This window comes from Narcine bancroftii, chromosome 3 (assembly GCF_036971445.1).
Source record: "Narcine bancroftii isolate sNarBan1 chromosome 3, sNarBan1.hap1, whole genome shotgun sequence".
NCBI lineage: Eukaryota > Metazoa > Chordata > Chondrichthyes > Torpediniformes > Narcinidae > Narcine > Narcine bancroftii.
The window spans coordinates 50,126,608-50,151,463 of NC_091471.1; the positions used below are offsets into that span (position 1 = coordinate 50,126,608).

General features: G+C 43.8%; 1 protein-coding gene across 2 annotated transcripts in view; it reads right to left on the bottom strand.

Annotated features, from left to right (window-relative positions):
* The window catches only part of adamts12 (ADAM metallopeptidase with thrombospondin type 1 motif, 12), a 727,938-nt gene that overhangs the window by 135,264 nt on the left and 567,818 nt on the right, over positions 1-24,856 (bottom strand). For both annotated transcript variants that reach the window (XM_069924031.1, XM_069924030.1), the window contains exons 15-16: positions 23,640-23,884; positions 12,599-12,740 (exon numbers count right to left, since the gene is read on the bottom strand). In XM_069924031.1, the coding sequence (XP_069780132.1) occupies positions 12,599-12,740; positions 23,640-23,884 (387 nt within the window). The remainder of the gene's footprint in view (positions 1-12,598; positions 12,741-23,639; positions 23,885-24,856) is intronic.

A 24,856-nucleotide genomic window follows, 5' to 3' on the forward strand; every position in this document is an offset into this window, starting at 1 on the left:
TCCTTAACACTAAATCTATCCCTAACTATGTGCAGGTGTCCTGTGAATGTGTGTGTTTGTGTAATATACCCAACCCATTACAGTCTATGTTTCAAAATTAAACACTGTCTGGTCCATTATCTATTGTGCTCATTATGCACGGTCTGTAACAAAAGTGGGAGTTTGTCCAGGATTTTTACCACATTTGAAGCTAATTGAAACGTAACCAAATTAGGAAGCTTATATTGTTTGTGTGACAAAAGGCTGTACAGAATTTGGACTTTTAAAATCAATAAATTTTCAATTGGGTGGTTAAATTACTTTCTGTAAGCTAATTCAGAGGCTCGGATATGTGTGTAAAAGCACCAATGGAAATTGAACAATTTTTGGAGTCACCATCTCCTGCAAATTTGTAAAAGGCAAAAAAGGACGATTTGGAGAATATTGCTCAATCGTTGGGACTTGCTGAAGGAAAATTATCCCTGAGAAAGGAGGAGATAAAGGAAATTAGAGTAAAGAAATATATAGAAGAGGGAAAGTTTGAAGAGGTGGAATGAGAGAAATTTCCTGAGAGTAAATCCGTAAAGCAGCAGCTGGTGTTGGAAAGGATCGAGTAAAAAAAAATTGAGGCAGAAGAAAAAGAAAAGCAAAGACAGTTTGACTTCAAAAAAATGGAGTTAGAGGATGCAGAGAGGTGAAGGCGATATGAGGCAGATGAAAAAGAGACAGAAGAGGTTCGAAGCAGAGCAGAGACAAAGTTCTACCTTCTTGTCCAATTATAGCCAGTAGAGAGGTGGGGTTAGTTCCACCATTTGATGAAAGTGAAATTGATACTTCCATCATTTTAAGAAGGTAGCTTCAAGTTTAAAATGGCCATGAGATGAGTGGCCCCTCATGTTACAAAGTTTAATTAAAGGGAAAGCACAGCAGGCTTGCTCAGCCCTTACTACAGAACAAGCTGATAATTATGAGATAGTAAAGAAATCCATGCTTAAAGCTTACAAATTGGTTCCTGAAGCTCACAAAAATTCAGGACTTTGAGGAGATCAATTAATCAATCTTATATGGATTTTGCCAATGAGAAAGCTGTGTACTTTGGCCGATGGTGCACATCAAAAGAAATAAAGAATGATTGCCACAGATTAAGAGAACTGATGTTAGTTGAAGAAATCAAAAAGTGTGTTTTTAATGATATAAAATCATATTTAGATGAAAGAGAGAGAGAAAATTGGCAAGAATCTGCTAAGTCGGGTGTCACGGTATGCAGGTTGATTAGGAGGAAGTAGAATCCCGTAGCTCCCAGACTTGGAAGAAAATAAACTGAGAAAAAAACTTCTAAAGAATAGCCAAAGTACCTGTACATGGTGTGAGAAGATGTCTGGACCAGAATGATGAAAAAAAAAGCAAACTTGCAAACAAGAATGCTAAGGAAATGGCATTAAAACTGGAAACCCAACTCGAGGTGCCTCGTGGTGGGGAAAATGGCAGGGCCGCATCCAGGCCCGCTAAAGGAGTCAACACCCCAACTGAACAGCCTACCATACAAGGGAGACGGGACCGAGGAGCAGATGCCACACCAGACTGGCAAGTGGCAGCTGGAAGCCCCATGGAAATCCCTCGGGAGAGAGAGGTTCAGGACCACTGCCCCCCGCAATGAGTGTCAGGTCTGGCACCCTCGTGTCCAGTGCAATGCTTGCGTCATCGATGGGGAGTGCGGCAGTCGTGGGGCAGAGAGGTCAGGTTGCACAGAAAAGGAGCCAAGCTGGGAGGTAAAGAATTCGGGAGGAGCCGGCATCAGATGAGGCAGCTCAGCAAACCTTAACTCCAACGGCAGATCCAGCGTCGGGTCACGCAGTGTGGTGGGCTATGTAGGCATAGTTGGCGTCAGGTTGGGCGTTGCGATGAGTTCCAGTCAGGTCTGGAGAAACGGCAAGCACCAGCAACGAGAACGACGAGGCCGAGGGTAGTGGCGATGATCCAGGCAGCGACGGAGGTGATGGAAGAAGGTTTTATAAGGCCACGAGGCCCAGGAAAAAAAAAAACACTAAGTAGGCAAAGCAAGTGGGGGGGGGGGTGTTTGGAGCCTCCCTGCAGCATGTGATGGAGGCACTTGGCCACATGGAGGACAGACTCTTCCAAGCAATGGATAAAAGAGCCCAGGACATGTGGGGAAAACTAGACAAGATGCAGGGTGCTCTCTCAGTCCTAATGAGGAGAATGTTAGAGGTAGAGGAAAGAATGAGGGCTAGTGAAGGTAAGATACACAACATGGAAGATAAACTGGACACATTGATGAGGGAGGGATAGCATATATGGGGAAAATTAGATGCCCTTGAAAATTACAGAAGGAGAAATAATACTAAAAGAGGGCACTGAAGGGCAGAACACTGAGCTTTTTCCAAAGCTGGATCCCTGAAGTATTGGGTAAAGAGACATTAGGAGAAAGTGTAGAAATAGAGAGGGCACATAGGTCCCTCCTGCCGAAACTAGATCCCGGGCAGAAACCACGTTCTGTCCTAGTGAAGCTATTGCGGGATAGGGAAAAAATATTGGGAGCAACGCCAGCTGGCGCAAGAAGGAGGGGATATCCAATATAAATATACGGAAACAAGCTTTTTTTCTATCCCAACATCAGTGGAGCACTTCTAAAAGCCAGGAAGGCGCTTAAACCAGCCAAAAGGCTGGTAAAGTAGAAAGGATACAAGTGTCTGCTGAGGTACCTGGCCACCCTGAAAGTAATGCTACTGGTGGGGGAAAGAAAGGTTTTACAGACCTGGAAAGGCACATCAATTTTCCAAAAATTTGCCTATGCTTTGGGAGAAAAGAAAAATAAATCCGAAAATGGGGATTAACCCATGATAATGTAAATACTTACTGTGAATTATAAAGTATTTTGGCATGGAAAAAGTATAAATATTGAGTTAATGGTAAATAGAAATGAAGTGATAAGAGAAAATATTCTGAGAGTCTAAGGGAAATGGATGGAGGGAAAGATGGGTGCAAAGTGCAGTCTATTATAATGAAGGGGACAGTGATGAGTTAGAGGACCTATTCGTCGAAAGAGGGAAAAGGTTGTAATGCGGGGTGAGAATTTGGACGGGGGAGGGATTGTTTGGGGCTAATTAACTATGCTACCTTAGTTTTCATTTGTAAATTCTCTTTTTATTTTCCCTTGGTGAGTTATTTTAGTCTTTGTCCATTTCCCCAAGGTCTGGCATGGCTCTGGAGATCAGGAGTAGACAGCTGAAGACAAAGTGTTGGATGAGGAGGGGACTTAGGGCTGTAGAGGTACAGAAGATATTCAGCTCTAACAACCCCCGGGGAAATGGCTAAGAGCATAATGTTTGCTAGTTTTAATGTTCATGGTTTAAACGGGTGAGTCAAGAGAGAGAGTCTTGGCACACATTAAAAGAATAGGAGTAGACCTGGCCTTCCTTAAAGAAACCCACTTAACAGAACGAGAGCATCAAAAATTAAAAAGACGATGTGTGGGCCAGGTAATAGCCTCCTTGTTTTTTCGAAGGCAAGGGGGAGTGGCAATTCTGATAGGGAGGCATGTTCTGGTGAGACAGCAGGGTGTTATCGCAGACAAAGCAGGTAGATTTATAATGGTGCACTGTCAAATATACTTGGAATCCTGGACCTTATTAAATTTATGAGGACATTTTCTTGAGATTGGGAGAACATTCTAATTGGGGGAGATTTTAATTTTTATCTGGATCCTGTTTTGGATAAGTCAACAAAGAAAATAATTATAACAAATGCGGCATGTGCCACCATTGACGGTATGAAAGAGCTACATTTGATAGATGTATGGAGGTGGAAGCATCCAAGAGAGAGGGACTACTCTTTCTACTTAAGGCAGCATGACTCCCACTCTAGAATAGATTTTTCTTGGCCTCAGGCCATATAGAGGGTAGGATTATGGAAGCTGAGTACACGGTAAGACTTCTCTCAGAGCATTCACCCTGATAGTTAAGATTGTTATGCCAGAAAAGCAGGAGACAATATATAGATGGTGTCTTAATGTATTGCTGTTAAAGAAGCTGAAGTTTTGTAGTTTCATAAGAATGAATATTGACATGCTTTGTGAGGCAAACTGTACTTCAACTCCAGACAAATTCCTCTCATGGGACTCCTCAAATCAAATTTGAGGGGTCAAATAATTTAATATACTAAAATTTTCCTTTACAAGAGGGAGGTGGGTGAATTAGAGCAAGAAACTGCTGGTTTAGAAAAGGATTTCCAAAAATCGGACTTAGAAGATCTGCATAGGGTTTTAACAAATAAGAAACTGAAATACAACATGCTTCAAACATACAGCATGGAAAAGGCTATATCATGGTCTAAATATAAATATTATGAATTGGGGGAGAGAACCCACAAGGTCCTTGCTTGGAAGTTGAAAACAGAGCAGACCTCAAGAACGATCAATGCAATACAAACTGGGGGTAGCAGGATCTCTTACAAACCAAAGGAAATTAACGACACTTTCCAGAAATTCTACAAAGTTTATATAAATCTGAATTGTTAGGGAGGTCGGATAAAATTGGTGAGTTCCTGTCTACGATAGAGTTGCAAATTTGGACTTGGGAGGGCAGGAAGGCCTAGACTGTCCCTTCACGGAAGAAGAGATAGAGAACGCATTGAATCACTGAAGACTAACAAGCCTCCAGGAGAGGATGGGTTTCCACCTGAGTTCTACAAGGAATTCAAAGATCTATTGATAACTCTTTATATGGAGCTGATAGATCAACCAATGGAGACCCATAAACTCCATTTATTATTAGGATGATCTTAAAGAAAGATAAAGATCCACTAATGCTGTCCTCTTATAGACCTATTTCATTATTAAAAACAGACTATAAGATAATAGCCAAAGCCCTGGCAAATAGATTGGCAAAACATTTGCCAGAAATAATTAATAAAGGTCAGGTGGGCTTTGTACAAAAAAAGCAGGTGTCAGATAACATTGGTAGACTACTAAGTATAATATATTTGGCACAAACTAGAAATGAAAGAGGTTTTGCCATGGACCTCGATGCAGAGTGAGAATTTTTATTCAAAGTGCTGGAAAAGATAAGGTTAGGGCCGACTTTTAATTGGATAATGGCGCTATAATATGCGCCAAAGGTGAAAGTTGTGACTAATGGGAACATTTCTTCACCTTTTCCACTGACAAGATGAAGTAGGCAGGGGTGCCCACTATCTCCAGCTCTGTTCGTACTGGCTATGGAACTGTGGCTGAGGCCATTTGGCGGAATCTAGACATTAAAGGGTTTAAAGTAGAAAGGAAGAACACAAGATAAGCTCATTGCTAATATATTTTACAGACCCAGTAAATTTGCTGTCCAAACTGGAAGATTATGGGGAGATCTCCGGTTATATGATCAATTGGGGCAAGAGTGAAATTATGCCACTTACAGTGGCGGGGGGTGGGGGGGGGGTGAGATTATACCCAATGTCAGGAGAATAGTTACCAAAAGTGTCAGCAAAATGGGATGAAATACCTAGGAATCAAAATAGATAATAACCTAAATAATTTGTACAAACTAAATTATACCCACCTTGCTGCGAAAAATTGAGAAAGACCTAAACAGGTGGTTGTCCCTGCCCATAAACGTTATGGGCACGGACATCAACTGTGTTAAAATGTGTTGCCCCGGGGTTATTTTCAAACCCTGCTTTCACGAGTGAGAGCTTTTCTATGGAACGGGAAGGTAGCCATGTTCTCTATAAAAGATTGACTTGGGATTACAGTCTGGGTGAACCGCGAAGGCCGGACTTCAAAAAATATTATTGGGCAGCCGAGTCGAGATATATCTCCTCATTCTTCAGGGGAAGCTGGAGAGGGGGTGGGGGGGGGGTGTAGGGAGAGATGTACCATCCTGGGCACAAATTGGCCTGCACTTGGTGGGTGAGAAGGTGGCAGAGGACTTTATTTATAAATGGGATGCTGAATTGTTATCTGTAAAAACAAACTGCCTTATTGAAACAAATTATTCGTATTTGGAACAACATTAACCAATATTTAGGAATAAAAGTGGGGCTGTCCCAGAAACACGCCTGACTCCAAATCAATTAATACCTTTGATGGTAGGTAACAAGATCCTGGACACTGGGCACCTAATGTCATTTGAACAACAGGCAAAAGTATGATTTGAACAACAGGCAAAAGTATGATTTATCAAATAAGACTCTGCTACCTTCAGATAAGATCTTTCCTACAGGACAAATTAGGTCCAACCATGGTCCTACCAAAGTGCAGTGACATAGAGACCATGATTTGAAGGGGGAACACATGGAAATCCACTTTGGCAATGTATTTTCTGCTCCATGCAGAAGGACCTAAATGAGGTCTTCATAAATCAAGGCAGAGGTGTGAGTTGGACTTAGGAATAACAATTGATGGCAGGTGCTGGTCCGATTTATGTCGGACCTGCATGACTGCAGTCATCAATGTGTGGTACAGGCTGGTGTATTCAATTTTTTGCACAAGCTGTACCTGATGCTGCAAAAGATTAATAGATCTAAACCAGAACTATCAAACTAATGTTTTAGATGCAGCAGGGAAGATATTACAGCGGTGCTGAGGCAAGATAGACTGGAGGACTCATCACGAGAGGCTCTGTGGGTTGAACTAAAATATAAGAAAGGTGAGGCTACAAATATAGGGGTATATTATAGGCCGCCAAAAGAGGATAGGGAACTGGAAGAGCAAATATGCAGGGAAATAGCTGAGATGTGTAGTAGAAATAGGGTTGTGATAGTTGGGGATTTCAATATTCCTAACATTGATTGGGAAACACAATCAGTAAGAGGGCAGGATGGCTTAGACTTTGTACAATGTGTTCAGGATTGCTTTTTACTGCAGTATGTTGAAGTGCCTACTAGAGGGGAGGCAGTGTTAGATCTATTTGTTAGGGAACAGAATAGGGCAGGTGACGGAAGTTTGCATTGGGAAGAACTTTGGATCCAGTGATCATGGGTCCATTAGCTTCAACTTAAATATGGAAAGGGATAGGTCAGGTCCAAGGTTGAAGGTCTTCGAGTGGGGGAAGGTCAGATTTGAAGAAATGAGAAGGGATTTGCAGAAAATTATATGGGCTGATTCTTTTTCTGGAAAAGATTTAGAGGAGATTTGGAGGGTATTTAAAGAAGAGATATTGAGAGTACAGGATCTTTACGTGCCAATCAGATCGAAAGACAAGGCCAAAAGTTCAAAGGAACCATGGTTTTCTGGAAAATTAGGAAGTTGGTTCGGGATAAGTGGGGGGCATATACTAAATTTAAGAAGCAAAAAATGGATAAGATGTATGATTATTACGTAGATTGCAGAAAAAACCTGAAGAAGGAAATTAGAAAGGTAAAAAGAAGGTATGACGTGTCAATAGCTGATGAGGTAAAAGTGAATCCTAAGGGTTTTTATAGATATGTGAATAGTAAAAGGAGGGTTAAGGATAGAATAGGGCTGCTGGAAAATGGGAGCGGTGAACTGTGCGAGGAATTGTATCAGATGGGAGAGATATTAAATGATTTATTCTCATCTGTGTTCACGAAGGAAAAGGACATTGGACTGTGTGAAATTAGTGAGGCAAATGGCTTAGTTGTGGAAGATTAGTAAAGAGAGGGGTTTGGAGCTGCTAGGACCAGTAAAAGTGGATGTCTCCTGGTCCTGATGGGATTTTCCTCCGGACGTTAAGGGAAGTCAGGGAGCAAAGAGCGGAGGCACTGTCAGTGATTTTTCAACGATCACTGGAGGAGGGTGTGATGCCACGGGATTGGAGAGTTGCTAATGTAGTTCTGTGGTTTAAAAAAGGAACGAGGTGTCGGCCAAGTAACTATAGACCTGTAAGTTTGACTTCGGTGGTAGGGAAAGTTATGGAGGGTATTCTTAGAGATATGTGCATATATATCTGGATAGGAAGGGATTGACCAGGAGCACCCAGCATGGGTTTGTGAAGGGTAAGTCATGTTTGATGAACCTTGTTGAGTTTTTTGAAGAAGTGACAAGAAAGGTGGATGAAGGTAGGGCAGTTGATGTAGTCTATCTGGATTTTAGCAAAGCTTTTGATAAGGTTCCACATGAAAGGTTAGTAAGGAGGTTCAGTCACTAGGATTAATAGAGAAATAGTAAGATGAGTTCAGAGGTAGCTGGAGGAGAGACAGCCTAGGGTCATGGTGGACAACTCTCTGTCAGGATGGAAGCCTGTGACAAGCGGCATACATTAAGGATCGTTGGTAGGTCCCCTGTTGTTCATAATTTATATTAATGATTTGGATGATGGGGTGGTTAACTGGATAAGTAAATACGCAGACGATATGAAAATAGGGGGAGTGGAAGGTTTTCAGGGATTACAGAGGGATTTGGTTTGTCTGGAGAGTTGGGCTTAAAGATGGCAGATGGAATTTTATGTAGAGAAGTGTGAGGTGCTTCATTTCGGAAAAAATAATCAAAATAGGACATATGTAGTAAAGGGGAGGACATTGGGGAATGCACAAGAGCAAAGAGATCTTGGAGTTATGGTGAAGGTGGATTCCCATGTTGACAGGGTGGTTAAGAAGGCATTTGGTATGTTAGCCTTCATAAATCATAGCATAGAGTATAGGAGCTGGGAAGTGATGTTTCGACTGTTTAAGGCATTGGTGAGGCCAGGTTTGGAGTACTGTGTTCAGTTCTGGTCTCCAAATTATAGAAAGGATATAGATAAGGTGGAGACAGTGCAGAGAAGATTTACAAGGATGTGGCCTGGCTTAAAATACCTAGAGTACAGAGAAAGATTGAAGAGGTTAGGACTTTATTCATTGGAACATAGACAGTGGAGAGGAGATTTGATAGAGGTGTTTAAAATCATGAAGGAAATAGATAGACTAGATACAAGTAGACTCTTCCCCCTGAGAGCAGGGGAGGTTGAAACAAGAGGATACAAGTTGAGGGTAAGGGGGTAAAATTTTAGGAGAAACATTAGAGGATGTTTCTTCACTCAGAGAGTGGTGGCTGAATGGAATAATCTTCCAGAGGAAATAGTTGAGGCAGAGTCAATTCTTCCATTTAAGAGGAGGCTTGATATATACATGGATAGGAGGGGGTTTGAGGATTATGGGCAGAGAATAGGTGGGAGGATATAACAGAGTTGTTTGAGTGAACCGGCGTGGACTTGAAGGGCCGAGATAGCCTGTTTCCATGCCATAAACTGTTATATGGTTATTGATACAGGAACTTTTGTGCATGTGACCTGGACATGTACCAAGGTGAGCCCCTTCTGGGGAGAACTAGGTGAAGTCCTAGGGAAAATCATAGGTAAGGAATTTTCCAACAAATTATTTATAAATTGGTAGTTAAACAAATTACATAATCTGCATGTCATCCTGAAACTCAAGGAGACTTGGAGAGATTTCATTCGACACTCAAGAGCATGATGAGGACCTATTGCTGTGATAATGAAAAGGATTGGGATGAGGGTGACCAATTGCAGTAAGTTTGCAGTAAGCAAGTCTGCACAGGAACCGTTAAGTCCTCTTGAACTGGTGTTTGGACGTCAAGTTAGATGACCTTTAACGTTATTAAAAGACCACTGGGTTGATGGGGATGTGCATCTGAAATTGTTGGATTTTGTTTCAAAATTTAAAGATAGCTGGGAAAAAAAAGTGTAAGGTAGCTGAGGAGAATTTAAAAGTGACTCAAGATAAAATGGAAGTTTGGAATGACAGAAAACCTAGTCAGAAAAGTTTTAAATTTGGTACTGAAGTGTTAATTCTGTTCTCAACAAAGTCTGATTACCTGAGAGCAAGATTTTCTGGGCTCAGTGAGATAACATCAGTAAGATAACATTTGAGGTGGGTGAAGTTGGCTGCAAAGTTGAAATTCGGGAGAAGATATAACAACACATAGAGCCATTTTAGGGAACGACTGGTTTTTAGCTTTTTGAAAGCCAATTTTCATGTTACTTTAGGTGGGACTGAATTTTGTCATGCGCAGGTGAGTTTGTCTCAGTTATGTTGTTGGCCAAGGAGGATTGGAGCATGTTCAGGATGAAATTCAGATGGTTTCTGAATATCCTATGCCCAAAGGTAAGAAAGTTATTGGGAGATTTTTATGAATAGTAGGATGGGATGGGAAGTTCTGTGAAACTTTGTTGACAATGCTCTTCACTTGATTGATATTTCGAAGAGGAGTGAGAAGTTTGCTTGGACTGTTTTTGTCAGGAGGCATTTGATAGACTGAAGGACATGATTTGTCATGGGCCTGTACTTAGGTCACTTGATTTTGAGTGTCATTCGCTTTGGCAGTTGATGCCAGTGGGGATGCAGCCAGTACTGTCTTATTGTAGGAAGATGGCTACAATGGTGTTGAGAATCCAGTGTCTTGTGTTTCTGGGAGGTTCAGTGAACACTCAGGGAAGTAATTCTGTTATTGGAAAGTGATTGTTGTCTCTTGTATTGGCTCAGCAACATTTTGAGGTATATGTTTGCATTGCTACGTGATTAAGCATTGTTTACAATTTTTTTTCTAGCGATTTTTAAACTTTGAAACATTGTCCAATAATTTCAAATGCACTTGGAGAGACCGGTGCCAGGTCTTGGAAGTTTCATGGAGGCCGCCCAGTTTGAGCCTCATCTATAAAAGGATGAGGAGTATTATGACCACAGATCATGTGGATGGACATTTCTTCAATGGTTTGGGTATAATACACACACACACACACACACACACACACACACACACAAACAGACACACACGCACACACAGACACAGACACACACACACACAAACAGACACACACACACACAGACACACACACACACACAGACACACACACACACACACACAAACAGACACACACACACAGACAGACACACACACACACACAAACAGACACAGACACACACACAAACACACACACACACAAACACACACACAGACACACACACACAAAAACAGACACACACACACACACACAAACAGACACACACACACACACACACAAAAAAACAGACACACACACACACACAAACAGACACACACACACACACACACACACACACACACACACACACACACACACACACACACACACACACACACACAATCTAGTAAACCTGTGCATAGTTGGGGATAGATTTAATGTTAGGGATAGTTTAAGAGTTAAGACTACAGCTTAAGAGTAAGAAATAAAATTAGTGTTTTAAAATTAAACTATCTCATTCATTGTCTATTGCTGCTCATTAACATGGTTTGTAATAGGCAGACTTACAGAAATTTTTAGAACAAGTTACAGGTATTGTATTCCCATTAAACCTAGATTTATTCTTATTGGGGAATAGAGAAGGAACAAGACCTAAGATGAAATTATCAATTTTTTTCAAATGAAATTTGTGAGAATTAGCTTTGGTAGAAGTGAGGAAATGTTTTGCAGTGACTTGGAAATCAGATTCACATTTAGGAATAGAAAGGTGGAATTCAGAAATACAAAGTTGTATCCCTTTACAGAAAACTACATATAATTTGAGAAAGAAATATAATATATTTCATGAATTTGGGGCCTGTATATGCAAATATTCGGTATAAATATGTAGAAATATTCTTCCAACCTCTTGAGTCCTTGTTAACCTTCTTCCTTAACGTGAAATGGCTAAATCAGATGTGTTTAATTCCACTGTGTCGGAATGCCATGCTCCAGGCAATCCAAGATGCCATACTATTTATTTACTTTTATTACTTTTTTCCTCCTTTTACTATGTATATCCTTTTGCATATATATATTTTTTCTCTTCTTTTATATGGAATGGGCAGAGATTGGGATAGGAAGGGAAGGGGAGGGGGATATAATCATCATGCAATGAACAAAATTCTCTTCAACTTAAACACGCATTGTATTGTATAATGATTTACCAATGACATGTACAGAAATTCCTTTCAATAAAATATTCTAAAAAGAGAAAAAGGAAAGATTTAAAGGGTACCTATGGAGCAACATTTTTCAGGAAACAGAATGCTTGGTGGTCAAATTCTTCCAATCATTAGGTGCACAATGAAGGAAGCTAAAATTGCACATTTACCCAACTTAGTGTTACTTGTATCCCTGTGACAATTTTGCAGTGTGATAATCCTCCCTAGGATAAATCACCTAGGCATGCTAATATATTATAGGACACATCCAACCCTGGTCATTGTCTCTTCTATGCCCTCACTTGGGCAGAGGTACATGAATTTGGAAACACACACCTCCAGATTCAAGAACAGCTTCTTTTCTGCTGTTCTCAGATTCTGAAATGGAGCTCCCAGACTATAAGACAATGCATTGCACCTTTTGATTGTATTTTCCCTTCAACACCGTATCCTGCACTTTTGTTTTAATGTAACACTATGTTTTATTCTTGAACTGCCTGCTATACTTAGTAGAGGTTGGCCTTAATGGATAGTATGTAAAATAAAATTTTTCACAGTATCTCGGTACATGTGAAAATAAACAATTCTAGGAGGAAGTAGAATTGAGATGGATGGTGGAGAAGTAATGTTATGGCAAGGTGTCCAAGGGAAATATAGCAATGAAAAAAAGTAAACCAAAGGGTGTTGAATCTTGGAACATTGTTGGTCCCCATCAGAAACCTACTTTACCTTGTCCGCATGGGGCACTGCATTGTGTCCAAGCTCCGTACTTCCAGAAGAATTGTGGCTGTCCAATTGTGTTCTCTTCTTCTGCATCTTTCTTGATAGTGTATTCATATCGGACCCCAGGGTTTGTTTCTTGGAACAGTAACTGGAATGTGCAATTTTACCATTAGAAGGAGGATAAAGCAGAATTTCAAATGAAGTGGTAAAAATGGCACGGCGACCCACAGCAACTTTCTGCAGGCTGAAGAACCCGTTAAATAAACCTGAAATTAAAAAAAAAACAACATATATTCCAAGGGTTAGGGTGAGGGGAAAAGGTTAGGGTTGGAGATGGTTTGGCAGTGGGGTTAGGGATCATAGAGATTTCAGGGAAGAACTCAAGCAGGACATTAGGAATGCCAAAGGGGGCCATGAAATGTGCTTGGTGAGCAGAATGGAAGAAAATCTCAAGACATTTTACTCTTCTATCAAAAAAAAAGGGTACCTATGGAGATGATAGGATCACTCATGGACTAAAGAAGTAGGCGAGGCATTAAATGAGTACTTTGTGTCGGTGATTACCAAGGAGAAGGACATGGGCAGTGACAGATTGATGTGGAGAATGCTCAGGTGTTAGGGCACTTTGAGATCAATAAAGATCTCAATTATTGAGATCAATAATGTTAGGCCTTTTGAGGAGCATTAAGATTGATAAATCCCCTGGGCCTGATGGAATATATCCCGGAAATATAAGACGCTTGTGAAGAGATTTACCAGGATGTTGCCTAGTTTAGATGGTCTGTTTACAGGGAGAGATTGGATAAACTTGGGTTGTTTTCTCTGAAATGTAGGAGGCTGAGGATAGAGTTTTATAAAATCATGAGAGACACTGACAGGGTGACTGTCAGAAACTTTCCCCATGGCAAAAATGTCACGGGGAACATGTGTTAAAGTGAGGGGAGGTAGTTTAAGAGTGCAAATATCTTAAATAAAGGTGCTGTAACAGCCTGCCACAAATAGTGATGGAAGCATACACAATAGTTTTGTTTAAGAGGATTTCAGATTGACAAATGGATTTGAAGGAGATATATACTGGGGCAAGCAGCAGATAATTAGTTTGATTTGGTCATCATGTTTGGAACAGACATGTAGGACGAAGGCCCTGTTCCTGTTCTATCTTCTATGTTCTATTCACTTTGTAATATCAGTGCACTTGCTACTTCAGCAAAATGCAGAAGGAACTAGAAACATTCAGCTGGATAGGCACCAATATTTGGAAAGAGTTAATGTTTCAAGTGAAAGCTTCACAAGAATCACAAAAGGGCGAAAGCAATTTAGACTCATAAGGACACATGAAAGACTGCATATGTTGGAATATGAAGCAAGAAACAATATGCTGGGGACACTCACAAGTGGAGCAGCTTCAATGGGAGAAAAAGAATGGTTGACATTTTGGGCCAGAACCCTTCATCAGTCACACTCACCCTTCTATCTTTTTTGGCTTTTCTCCCTGTGATCACAGAAAGTGCAATCATTGTCCCTAATTCTTTCCCTTCACCTCCATCCATGGCTATAAACAAATGTTCAGGTGAGGTAGGTTTATGTGCATCTACTAAATTTGGAGAGACCCAAGATTGGACGATCGCTTTGCTGGACACCTACACACCTACACTCTTTTTGTCCAAGCTCCTGGTTGCTAACCATTTTAAATTCTCTACCACTCTCACTCAGACATGTCTGTCCTCAGCCTCATCTGTTGCTCAATGTAAACTTGAGGAACATTGCACTACACTCCTCCTGGACAGCCTTAAATCCAATACCATTAACATTGATTTTGTCACTTCTCGTAACCCTACAGTTATCTGGTTCTACTGTCTCAACCTCTTTACCTATTCCTGTCCTAACTTTATTCTCTACCCTCCCTCCTCCCAGTGGTCTTTTCCTCTGTCTGCCCGTCCACCCTCTCCCAACTCCTGCTCAATACCTATCACCTATTAGCTCCTCCACAGTTTCTTCTCCCACCATCTTTTATTCCCCCTTGATATACTTGATAATCCTCCTTCCCACTGCCCAGAATGTTGACTGACCATTTCTATCTAAGGATGCTGTCTGACCCACTGCTTCTCTTTCCTCAAGATTCCAGTATCTACAGTTGTTGCGCTTCTCAAATTCCCTCAACTGGAACAACATGAACTTCATGTACCATGCAATCAGTGTTACCAATCTGAAAGTGAATTTCTCAACTCTAAACTCTACACAATGATCCAAGGTTGGTTTCACCATAGCTTTATGGAGTAGCAGCAAGACTTATGTACCCTTGTAATCCGATCTGCATCACAACCAAGGCCAAACACCAATGCCTTCCTAATGGATTTCTGTATGTTCAAATCTGTTTTGTTTACCAATAGTGAAATACTCTACTCTTGTCTGTTTTCTTACCATCTAAAAATTACTTTTTTCAATTTTTTCCCAAATAAAATTTCTTAATTGTCCCACAATATCCTTTCACCTTCTCTTCCGTTCATTTCATCTGTGTACATCCCTTTTAAATGCTACGACAATCCTGCCTGGTTTAGCAGCCATATTCTTGTGAAGGGAGCAATCCCTTTGGATATTAAGGGAGAAATGGGAGGAGAAGGTGGAGAACTTTGTTGGAGCTGGTGAAATTGGGAGGGCAAGATTCACTCACGAATCTCAATCACGGTGGAGGAAAATCTAACTGTGTGGCTCGACTGTCAACACAGTGATATATGTAATAGAGCTGGTGCTTCTCCATCCCGACTGTACAGTCAGCGTGAAGTTCACATGTTCTTACTGTGGCCACATGCTCCAGACGCTCTTCATTTCTTCACACATCCCAAAGACATGCGGGTTTTTTAATTAATTGGCTACTGTAAATGACCATTTGGGTGGCATGGTTGCAATAGCGGTTAGCGCAACACTATTACATCACCATCAATCGGGAGCAGGGTTTGAATCCGGCACTCTCTGTCAGGAGTTTCTATGTTCTCCACATGTCTGCATGAGTTTTCCCAGGGGGTTCCAGTTCCCTCCCACCATTTGGTTAATTGGCTGTAATTGGGCGGCATGGGCTGAGATGCCCTGTACTTGAGCTGAAGGTCTAAAAATATTTTAAAAATTAAAATGTGTTGATGATAATGACATTGATTAAATGTTACTGTCATCTACATAAGTACAGATGCACTGAAATTCTTCCTTGCTGCTGCTACAGGCAGGTACATCTTTCCAAATTAGCCCAATGTGTCAGTAGAGAAAAAGAGATAATAGATATAAAAATGATGATAAATAAACATTCACTGTTGAAGCTAGCACAGAAAAAAAGTGTTGTTTCAATAAAAGGAGATAGATCTCTTTGTGTCTCCAAAAGGTTTATGGTTTGGACAAGGGTGGCATGAGGAAGTTCAAGGGCCCGACAGCTATTGTATGAGGTGACTAATAATGGAAGTATTGAATAAATGTGGGTAGATTATTCCAAATGGGTTGTCATATGATTGGAGGGTAAATGATCTGCTTCTGTCCTGTCGAACTCTATGATTGAATATTGAGGTTAGTAAGGCAGACAATGGTTCTGGAAAGAATTGAGGTGGAGTGGTAACAACTTAAATGGACTATGGTTCTCGGAAGAGAGAGAAGGATGAGAATGTCAGTGTGGGAAATGAAATGGACATGACTGGGGTCCTGTCAGTCATGGTGGAAAAGAATATTTACTGACATTGACAAAAAACATGTCAAAATCACCAAAATGAAATTTGGCACCACTAGGGGAGATAAGATGCAGATGAAGGCCCACCATTAATTTTATTTGTGTGCCATACATTGGGAACAATCCAAGAGAAGCTGTAGGGAAAAATAAGAAAATAGGGATAGTAGGAAGAGGGCAAAAGGTTTGGTAGTGGGTAGGTAGAGTGGAGGAATAAACAAAAGGAAACAGGAAGAAAGGAGGAGGGGACTTGCTTGATCTTATTATTGGGAGTGGCAAAAATTTTACATGAACAAGTATCAAGTATTGTGTGAAGCCACACCTTACTTTGAGTGTGCAATAATTTTGTAGAATATTTCTTGAAATGCATCACAAAAAGGTGTGACTTTCACTTATATGCTTCATATAATAAACACTTCAATTCCACGCACCATTGCCACACTGACATATCTGTCCATGGCCTCATGTACTGCCAAATTGAAGCCACCTGCAAATCAGAGGAACGTACCTCATATTCCATCTTGGCAATCTCAACAAGATGGAATCGACTTCTCCAATTTCTATTAACTCCTCCCCTCAGTCTCTCTCTCTTTCTCCCTCAATCCTCTGTCTCCCTTCCTCCAGCTTCCCACCCCATTCTGTTCCCTTACCTTCTCCTACTGTAGTTATCTTTCTTAGTTCTCTGCCTTCTCCCCCTACCACTACTCAGCTTCTTTCTTTTCTACCCTCTCACCTGTATCCACCTATTACTACTTACATGTTACACTATGCTTCTCCTGCTTCTCCTTTCCCCCCGGCCCCCAACTTTTAATTCTGGTGTCTGCCTGATTTTTGGCACTCCTGAAGCAGAGCTCAGGTCCAAAACACATGGCTTTTACACAGACCCTGCGTAACGAGAAATTTTCACTAATTTCCCGCAATGCAGGCTGTGTAAAAGGTTCAGAACGGAAATAAGTGATTCATTCCTGTTCCAAAATTTTTCCCGCAGCAGCCCCAGAGAATTTTGCAGACTGCCTGTAGTCTAAACTGAACTGCAGGCAGTCCGCAACAATGGGTTAATGAATAGCACGTATCTGCAAGTCCCTCCTCTTTGCTTACCGCACTTCCAGAATTCATGTAAAATCGCATAAGGGAACGGAGGTTTTGAGTTTTGGTCATTCATTGTGAATGGGCACTTGGGAATGGAGGAAAAAAGTTTTGAACAAAAGAAAAAGTTAACTCTATGTAAAAAACATAATTGACAGCCTTTTACTTCCTATGTATGTGCTGTGTGACCTGCTATGTTTCTCCAGCACTTCCGTGTACGGGACTAGATCCCAGGGACTGCAGATTTTCTTGTTCACTGTGTTTACTGATGTGATAGTACAGATTCTCTCACCAATGTGTATACGTACAGATAATAGTGTCGGATGACTGTGATTGGCTGAGAGTGTAGCCACACCTATTGGCAGGTCTTAAAGGATTGCTCCTCACCAGACCAGGTCATTCTGGACTGGTCAACCTACTTGTGATATGCTCCAGTCTTTTATTAATAAAAGCCTTGGTTTGGATCAACAAGTCTTTGGTTCTTTCGACGCGCTCTACAATTTTATTAACTAAAAAGTTTTGAAGGGTGAAATGCCTCGACATCGATCCACAGTCAGCTACAGCCTCAAATGACTTTAAGCACTGGGTGAGATGCTTAGAAACATACTTACAGCTCTCTGACCCTGCCGTGATAGAGGACAGCCATCAACTACTGATATTGATGACTATGGTGTCCCCTAGAGTCTACCAGAGTGTCCAGCACGCAACCACTTACGCTGCAGCCATGAAGGTGCTGAAAGGGCTCTACGAGCAACCAGTGAACAGAGTCTATGCTCAGTACAAACTTGCTACAAGGAAGTAACAGCCCGGTGAGTCCTGTAGAACTTATATTCAGGCACTGAGGGCAATGGGCAGGGACTGTGCCTGCACAGACAGAACTGCTGCGGAGACCACAGACAATCTCATTCGGGATGCCTATGTGGCTGGGGTTCAATGGAATGAGGTGAGGCAGCGCCAGCTAGAGCACGGGGGAGAAAACCTAGAGGACATGATCTGGATCGCGGAGACGATGGAGGCTGCGGTCTTAAGTATGTACATGTACTCTCGGGGGCTGGATCCCATACTCTGATGTGAGTAGGATGCCCTCCGTCTACCCTACTACTTGCCGCTATGCTGCCCGATGCAACCCCAAAGTGTTATTTCTGCAGGAGGAACAAGCACAGCAGGTCCCAGTGCCAAGCGAGAAAAGCCAGGTGTCAAAAATGCCTTAAAAACGGCCACTTTGCTGTAGTCTGTTGCTCCAAAATGGCCGCCGTCAAACACAGTGCCTCGTGTGAAGCCCAATCGCCACTCTTCATTTCAAACACTTCTTCCTCAGAGCTCTCGTCCAATGAGAGCGAGGACTCCACCGTGTGGCAGACACCGAGTGCGGAAGATACAACCCACCCTCGCCGCAATGATGTTCACCCTACCTCATGAAACAACGTCCGACCAATCCCCAGCCCTGACCTCAATGGCTGTCATCGCTGGCGATCATGGACCCGCCACCGACCAGAGACCCACCGCTGCTACCGCCGACCAGGGACTGGCCGCCGCTGCCGACCAGGGACCCGCCGCCGCTACCGACTGGAGACCTGCCACCACCGAGGCAGCTGACCAGTTACCCGCAACTGCGACCGACGCTACCGACCCGGTACCCACCGATGCTGCCGACCAGGGACACACCACCATGATCGACGCTACCAACCCGGTTCCCACCAACGCTGCCGACAGGGGACTCGACGCTGTCGACCAGGGACCCGCCGCCACTGACCGCCCCACCGCCGATGGTAAGCAGTTACCCCCAACACTTACCGTTGGCTGGCCGACACCCCCAGCAGGCTGCAGGCAGCAACATCAACTCCTCAACGCTGTCTCTTCAGGCCCAACTGTTTGCGTGGGTCATCACGCACACATTGTGTGATGTCATCATGCAGGACTCCACTGTCCCCACTACAAGTCTCTGCATCTGTAACCCTCGACCAGGACTACCCCCAACCCCTCACAAAAACAATGGAACTGATTTATCCGCCCAGACCTGGCCCACCGTTGCAGACTGGCTATTCTCTCCATTGCTCAGAGAATTTCATTGGCGACCAGATCACACTCGACTGGGGTAAAGGGGTACTGCGTGGTGACCCTGAAAGTCCAGGGCATCAAGTTCACAAACTTCAAACTATTATTCCTTCTCCAATTGTGCGCCCCTGCACTGCTGTGACTGGATTTTCAGTGCCAGTTTCAAGCCGTTTCCCTGCACTTTGGGGGGCCTCACGTTCCACTCTCTGTCTGTAACCTCTCCACCCCGGAAGCCTCCTGCCAGCAGCAGCCCGAGCTACCTGCTCCCCTCATCTGCAGTCTCTCCACCCTCTGAGTTGCTCTGCCAACGCTTTTCGCAAACCTCACCCCTGGCTGGAAGCCTGTGGCCACCAAAAGCCGGCAATATAATTATGAACACAGGAAATTTATCACAAGCGAGGTTCGCAGACTGCTGGATGAGGGCATTATCGAACCTAGCTCAAGTCCATGGAGCGCCCAGATGGTGATTGTTAAAAACGGGGAGAAGCCGAGGATGGTGGTTGACTACAGCCAGACAATCAACTACTTCATGCTTCTGGATGCGTACCCCTTCCACGGATCACAAATGTGGTGATTCAGATCACTCAATACCGTATATTTTCCACCATTGACTTATGTTTGGCCTATCATCAGCTCCCGATCTGCTGAGAAGACTGACCTTTCATGGCCTTCGAAGCGAATGGGCAGCTGTATCAATTCCTCAGGGTACCCTTTGGGGTCAGAAATGGCGTCGCGGTCTTCTAGCGAGAAATAGACTGGATGGTGGACCAGAACAGGCTGACTGCTACTTTCCCGTATCTGGACAATGTCACCATCTGAAGCCATGACACGGAGGATCATGATGCCAACTGTAGAGCTCGTCGAAAGAACCAAAGACTTGTTGATCCAAACCAAGGCTTTTATTAGCAAAATACAGGAGCTATTCATAGGTGGCCGACCAGTCCGGAATGATCCGACCTGGCTAGGGACACAGCCCTTTAAGGACCAGACAGTAGGCGTGGCTAAGCTCTCAGCCAATCGCTGTAAGCACAGTCATTACACTCTAGATACTGTAACTATATACATTGGTGATCTTCTTTCTTTGGCTTGGCTTCGCGGACGAAGATTTATGGAGGGGGTAAAAAGTCCACGTCAGCTGCAGGCTCGTTTGTGGCTGACCAGTCCGATGCGGGACAGGCAGACACGATTGCAGCGGTTGCAAGGGAAAATTGGTTGGTTGGGGTTGGGTGTTGGGTTTTTCCTCCTTTGCCTTTTGTCAGTGAGGTGGGCTCTGCGGTCTTCTTCAAAGGAGGCTGCTGCCCGCCAAACTGTGAGGCGCCAAGATGCACGGTTTGAGGCGTTATCAGCCCACTGGCGGTGGTCAATGTGGCAGGCACCAAGAGATTTCTTTAGGCAGTCCTTGTACCTTTTCTTTGGTGCACCTCTGTCACGGTGGCCAGTGGAGAGCTCGCCATATAATACGATCTTGGGAAGGCGATGGTCCTCCATTCTGGAGACGTGACCCATCCAGCGCAGCTGGATCTTCAGCAGCGTGGACTCGATGCTGTCGACCTCTGCCATCTCGAGTACCTCGACGTTAGGGGTGTGAGCGCTCCAATGGATGTTGAGGATGGAGCGGAGACAACGCTGGTGGAAGCGTTCTAGGAGCCGTAGGTGGTGCCGGTAGAGGACCCATGATTCGGAGCCGAACAGGAGTGTGGGTATGACAACGGCTCTGTATACGCTTATCTTTGTGAGGTTTTTCAGCGCTTGACGTCCTGCTTTGCGGAAACTGCCAAAATGTTTGGCCTGGAAGTCAGCCTGAAGAAAACTGAGGTCCTCCATCAGCCAGCTCCCCACCATGACTACCAGCCCCCCCACATCTCCATCGGGCACACAAAACTCAAAACGGTCAACCAGTTTACCTATCTCGGCTGCACCATTTCATCAGATGCAAGGATCGACAATGAGATAGACAACAGACTCGCCAAGGCAAATAGCGCCTTTGGAAGACTACACAAAAGAGTCTGGAAAAACACATTGGTGATAGGTCTGTACTATCACACCAACCTTGAGAAAATTTTTCAGACTACAATTCAGCTGAACTTGACCTACAATTTTGACAAGTGTGTCTTCCGGACTACTCGGCTCGCAATTCTGGGTTGTGTGGTGGAGAACGTGGTGGTGATGCCAGACCCTGACCACATGCGTCCCCTCATGGACTTCCCCCCCACCAACACCCAGAAGGCATTCAGACGCTGCCTGGGCTTTTTCTCCTACTATGCCCAATGGGTTCCACATTATGCCAACAAGGCACGGCCACTCATTAAGACCACCTCCTTCCCCCTGTTAACCAAAGCCAGAGCGGCCTTCGACCGCATCAAATTGGACATCGCTGCTGCAACGCTGCACGCCATCGACGAGTCCATTTCATTCCAAGTCGAGAGCGATGCGTCCGACTTTGCACTGGCAGCCACTTTGAAACAGGCCGGCTGGCCAGTAGCCTTCTTCTCCAGAACCCTCCAGGGTCCTGATAGCTGACACTCCTCTGTTGAGAAGGAGGCCCAGTCCATAGTCGAAGCAGTACGTCGTTGGAGACACTACCTCACTGGCAGACGCTTTACGCTGCTGACCGACCAATGCGCGGTCTCCTTCATGTTTAGCAATACCCAGCGAGGTAAGATCAAGAATGACAAAATCACCAGGTGGAGAATCGAGCTCTCCACCTTTAATTATGACATACTGTATCGGCCTGGTAAACTCAACGACCCACCAGATGCATGCTCCAGGGGGACTTGCACCAACATACAACTGGACAGGCTGCAGAGACTCCACGAGGATCTCTGTCATCCAGGGGTCACTTTGTCAAAGCTCGTAACCTGCCCTAAATGGTCGAGGAGATTGGCTCCATGACCCAAGACTGCCTGATGTGCGCTGACTGCAAGCCCCACTTCTTTGATCCGGAGAACACCCACGTCATCAAAACCACCCGCCCCTTTGAACGTCTCAGTGTAGACTTCAAGGGGCCCCTACCGTCGGCCAACCATAATACCTACATCCTTACGGCCATCGACGGGTACTCCCGCCTCCCGTTCGCTGTGCCCTGCTTGGATATGACTGCCTCCTCAGTTATAGAGGCCCTGCACAACATCTTCGCCATCTTTGGGTACCCCAGTTACATCCACAGTGACAGGGGGTCCTCGTTTATGAGCGCAGAGCTGCGGCAGTACCTCCTGGAGCGTGGTATTGCTTCAAACAGGACCACCAGCTATAACCCACGCGGAAATGGGCAAGTTGAAAGAGAGAATGCCACTGTCTGGAAAGCGGTTACGCTTGCCCTCCGGTCCAAAGGTCTCCCCACCTCTCGCTGTCAGGACGTGCTAACTAGTGCCCTACAGTCCATCCGCTCCCTCTTATGAACCGTGACCAATGCCACCCCCCATGAAAGGATATTCTCTTTCCCGAGGAAATCCAAATCGGGAACGACCAGACTGGCGTGGCTCACGGTTCCCGGTCCGGTCCTCTTACGACGCCACGTCCGGAACTCAAAGAACGACCCCTTGGTTGACCGAGTGACTCTGCTCCATGTGAACCCGCATTATGACTACGTTGAGTACCCGGACGGGCGGGAGGACACAGTCTCGGTAAGGGACCTAGCCCAAGCTGGATCAGGCGCAGCAGTGCCTTTAACCCAACTTCCCGCTATTCCTTCTCCCCCAGGTCATGTGCTTGAACAGAGGGACCAGCACCACCCCTCCAGCTTAGGCCAGACTGTCGACAACACCATTGGGGAATTGAGCGAAGCAGTGGCTGTACCCTACCGGCCTGTCGGCGACACGACTTCAGTGACCCCAATCCCGGCACCACGGCGGTCACGCCGGATGGTCAGGCCCCCTGACCGGTACAGCCCCTAACCTCCATCCACCCCTGGGTCAGTTCTCAAAGAAGGGATGAATGTGATAGTACAGATTCTATCACCAATGTGTATATGTACAGATTGTAGTGTAGGATGACTGTGATTGGAGAGAGTGTAGCCACACCTACTGGCAGGTCTTAAAGGATTGCTCCTAGCCAGACCAGGTCATTTTGAACTGGTCAACCTACTTGTGATATGCTCCAGTCTTTTAGTTAATAAAAGCCTTGGTTTGGATCAACAAGTCTTTGGTTCTTTTGATGCGCTCTACAACTAGTTTAATATTTTCAGATTTTTCAAATGTGAATTACCTGAATCCAAACAGGCTCTTTTGTAGGTCCTGGAGCAGTTAGATTTTCCAGATTACCATTTCTTTCATATTTAAATGTTGTTCCAGCAGCGTTGTAGTCTCCATTCCACTGAATAATAAACCCTCCATTGAGGAAATACTTTTCTGGATCTTGACTTCTCAAGGCTAAGAAATTCCCTGCTTCAGCTATCTCTTCCACTCGAATATCTCGAGCTCCTTCAGGAATCAGACCCACATCTACGTAACCTGCAAGTAGAACAGAATGACAATCTGAATAGTTTTGATTCTGCTTCTCTTTTCCAACAGATCCAGCTTGTCCTGTTTTGCCCAAACTTTCTGCTTTTATTTTAAATTAAAGAAATCCATTGTTTATCAGCTTTGTTGCATGATTATTATCTTTAAGATATTAGTTGGCTTTGATTGAATTGAATTGGATTGTTTACTGATTCACGAATACTGAGATAGAGTGGAAAGCTTCATTTTTCATGCTATGAAGGCAGGCCAATGCACACAACCAATAAATAAGCAACTGTGTAGGCAGTAGTGTTACAATAAATCAAGTCATTTAAGTCACCATACAGGAGGGAAAATGAAATCTTGGCTGAATGGTGCACCAACAACAACGTCTCCAAAACGAAGGATTTTATCGTAGACTTTACAATGGGAAAACCAGATGAGTCATTGGGGGATCAGAGGTGGAGATGTGAGTAATTTGAAATTCCTAGAAGTCACTATTTCGGAAGTCATTTCCTGGACACAACACCCAAATTTCATGAAGAAAGCACTTCAGCGCCTCTACTTTCTCAGGAGTTTTCAGAAGTATGTCGTCAAAACCTTGTCGAACTTCCACAGACATGTCGAGGAACGTGTTCTGACCAGGTGCGTTATGGATGGTATGAGGGCACCAATATCTTTGAGAGGAAAGCCCTGCAAATGGACACAGTCCAATACATCACAGGCAAAATTCTCCTCACCATCAAAAAACTCTACATGGAATGCTGCTTGGATCGCAGCAACAATCCACTCCACCCAGGAGATTCTCTATTCTCGCTGCTACAATCAGGAAAGAGGTATAGATGCCATAAGACTCATACCACCGGGTTCAGAAACAGTTGTTACCCCTCCACCGTCAGACTTCTAAACAATAGACTCAATCAGAGCCTCATTCACACATTAGTAATTACTGAAAATTATTTTTTTATATATTATTCTGTTGGT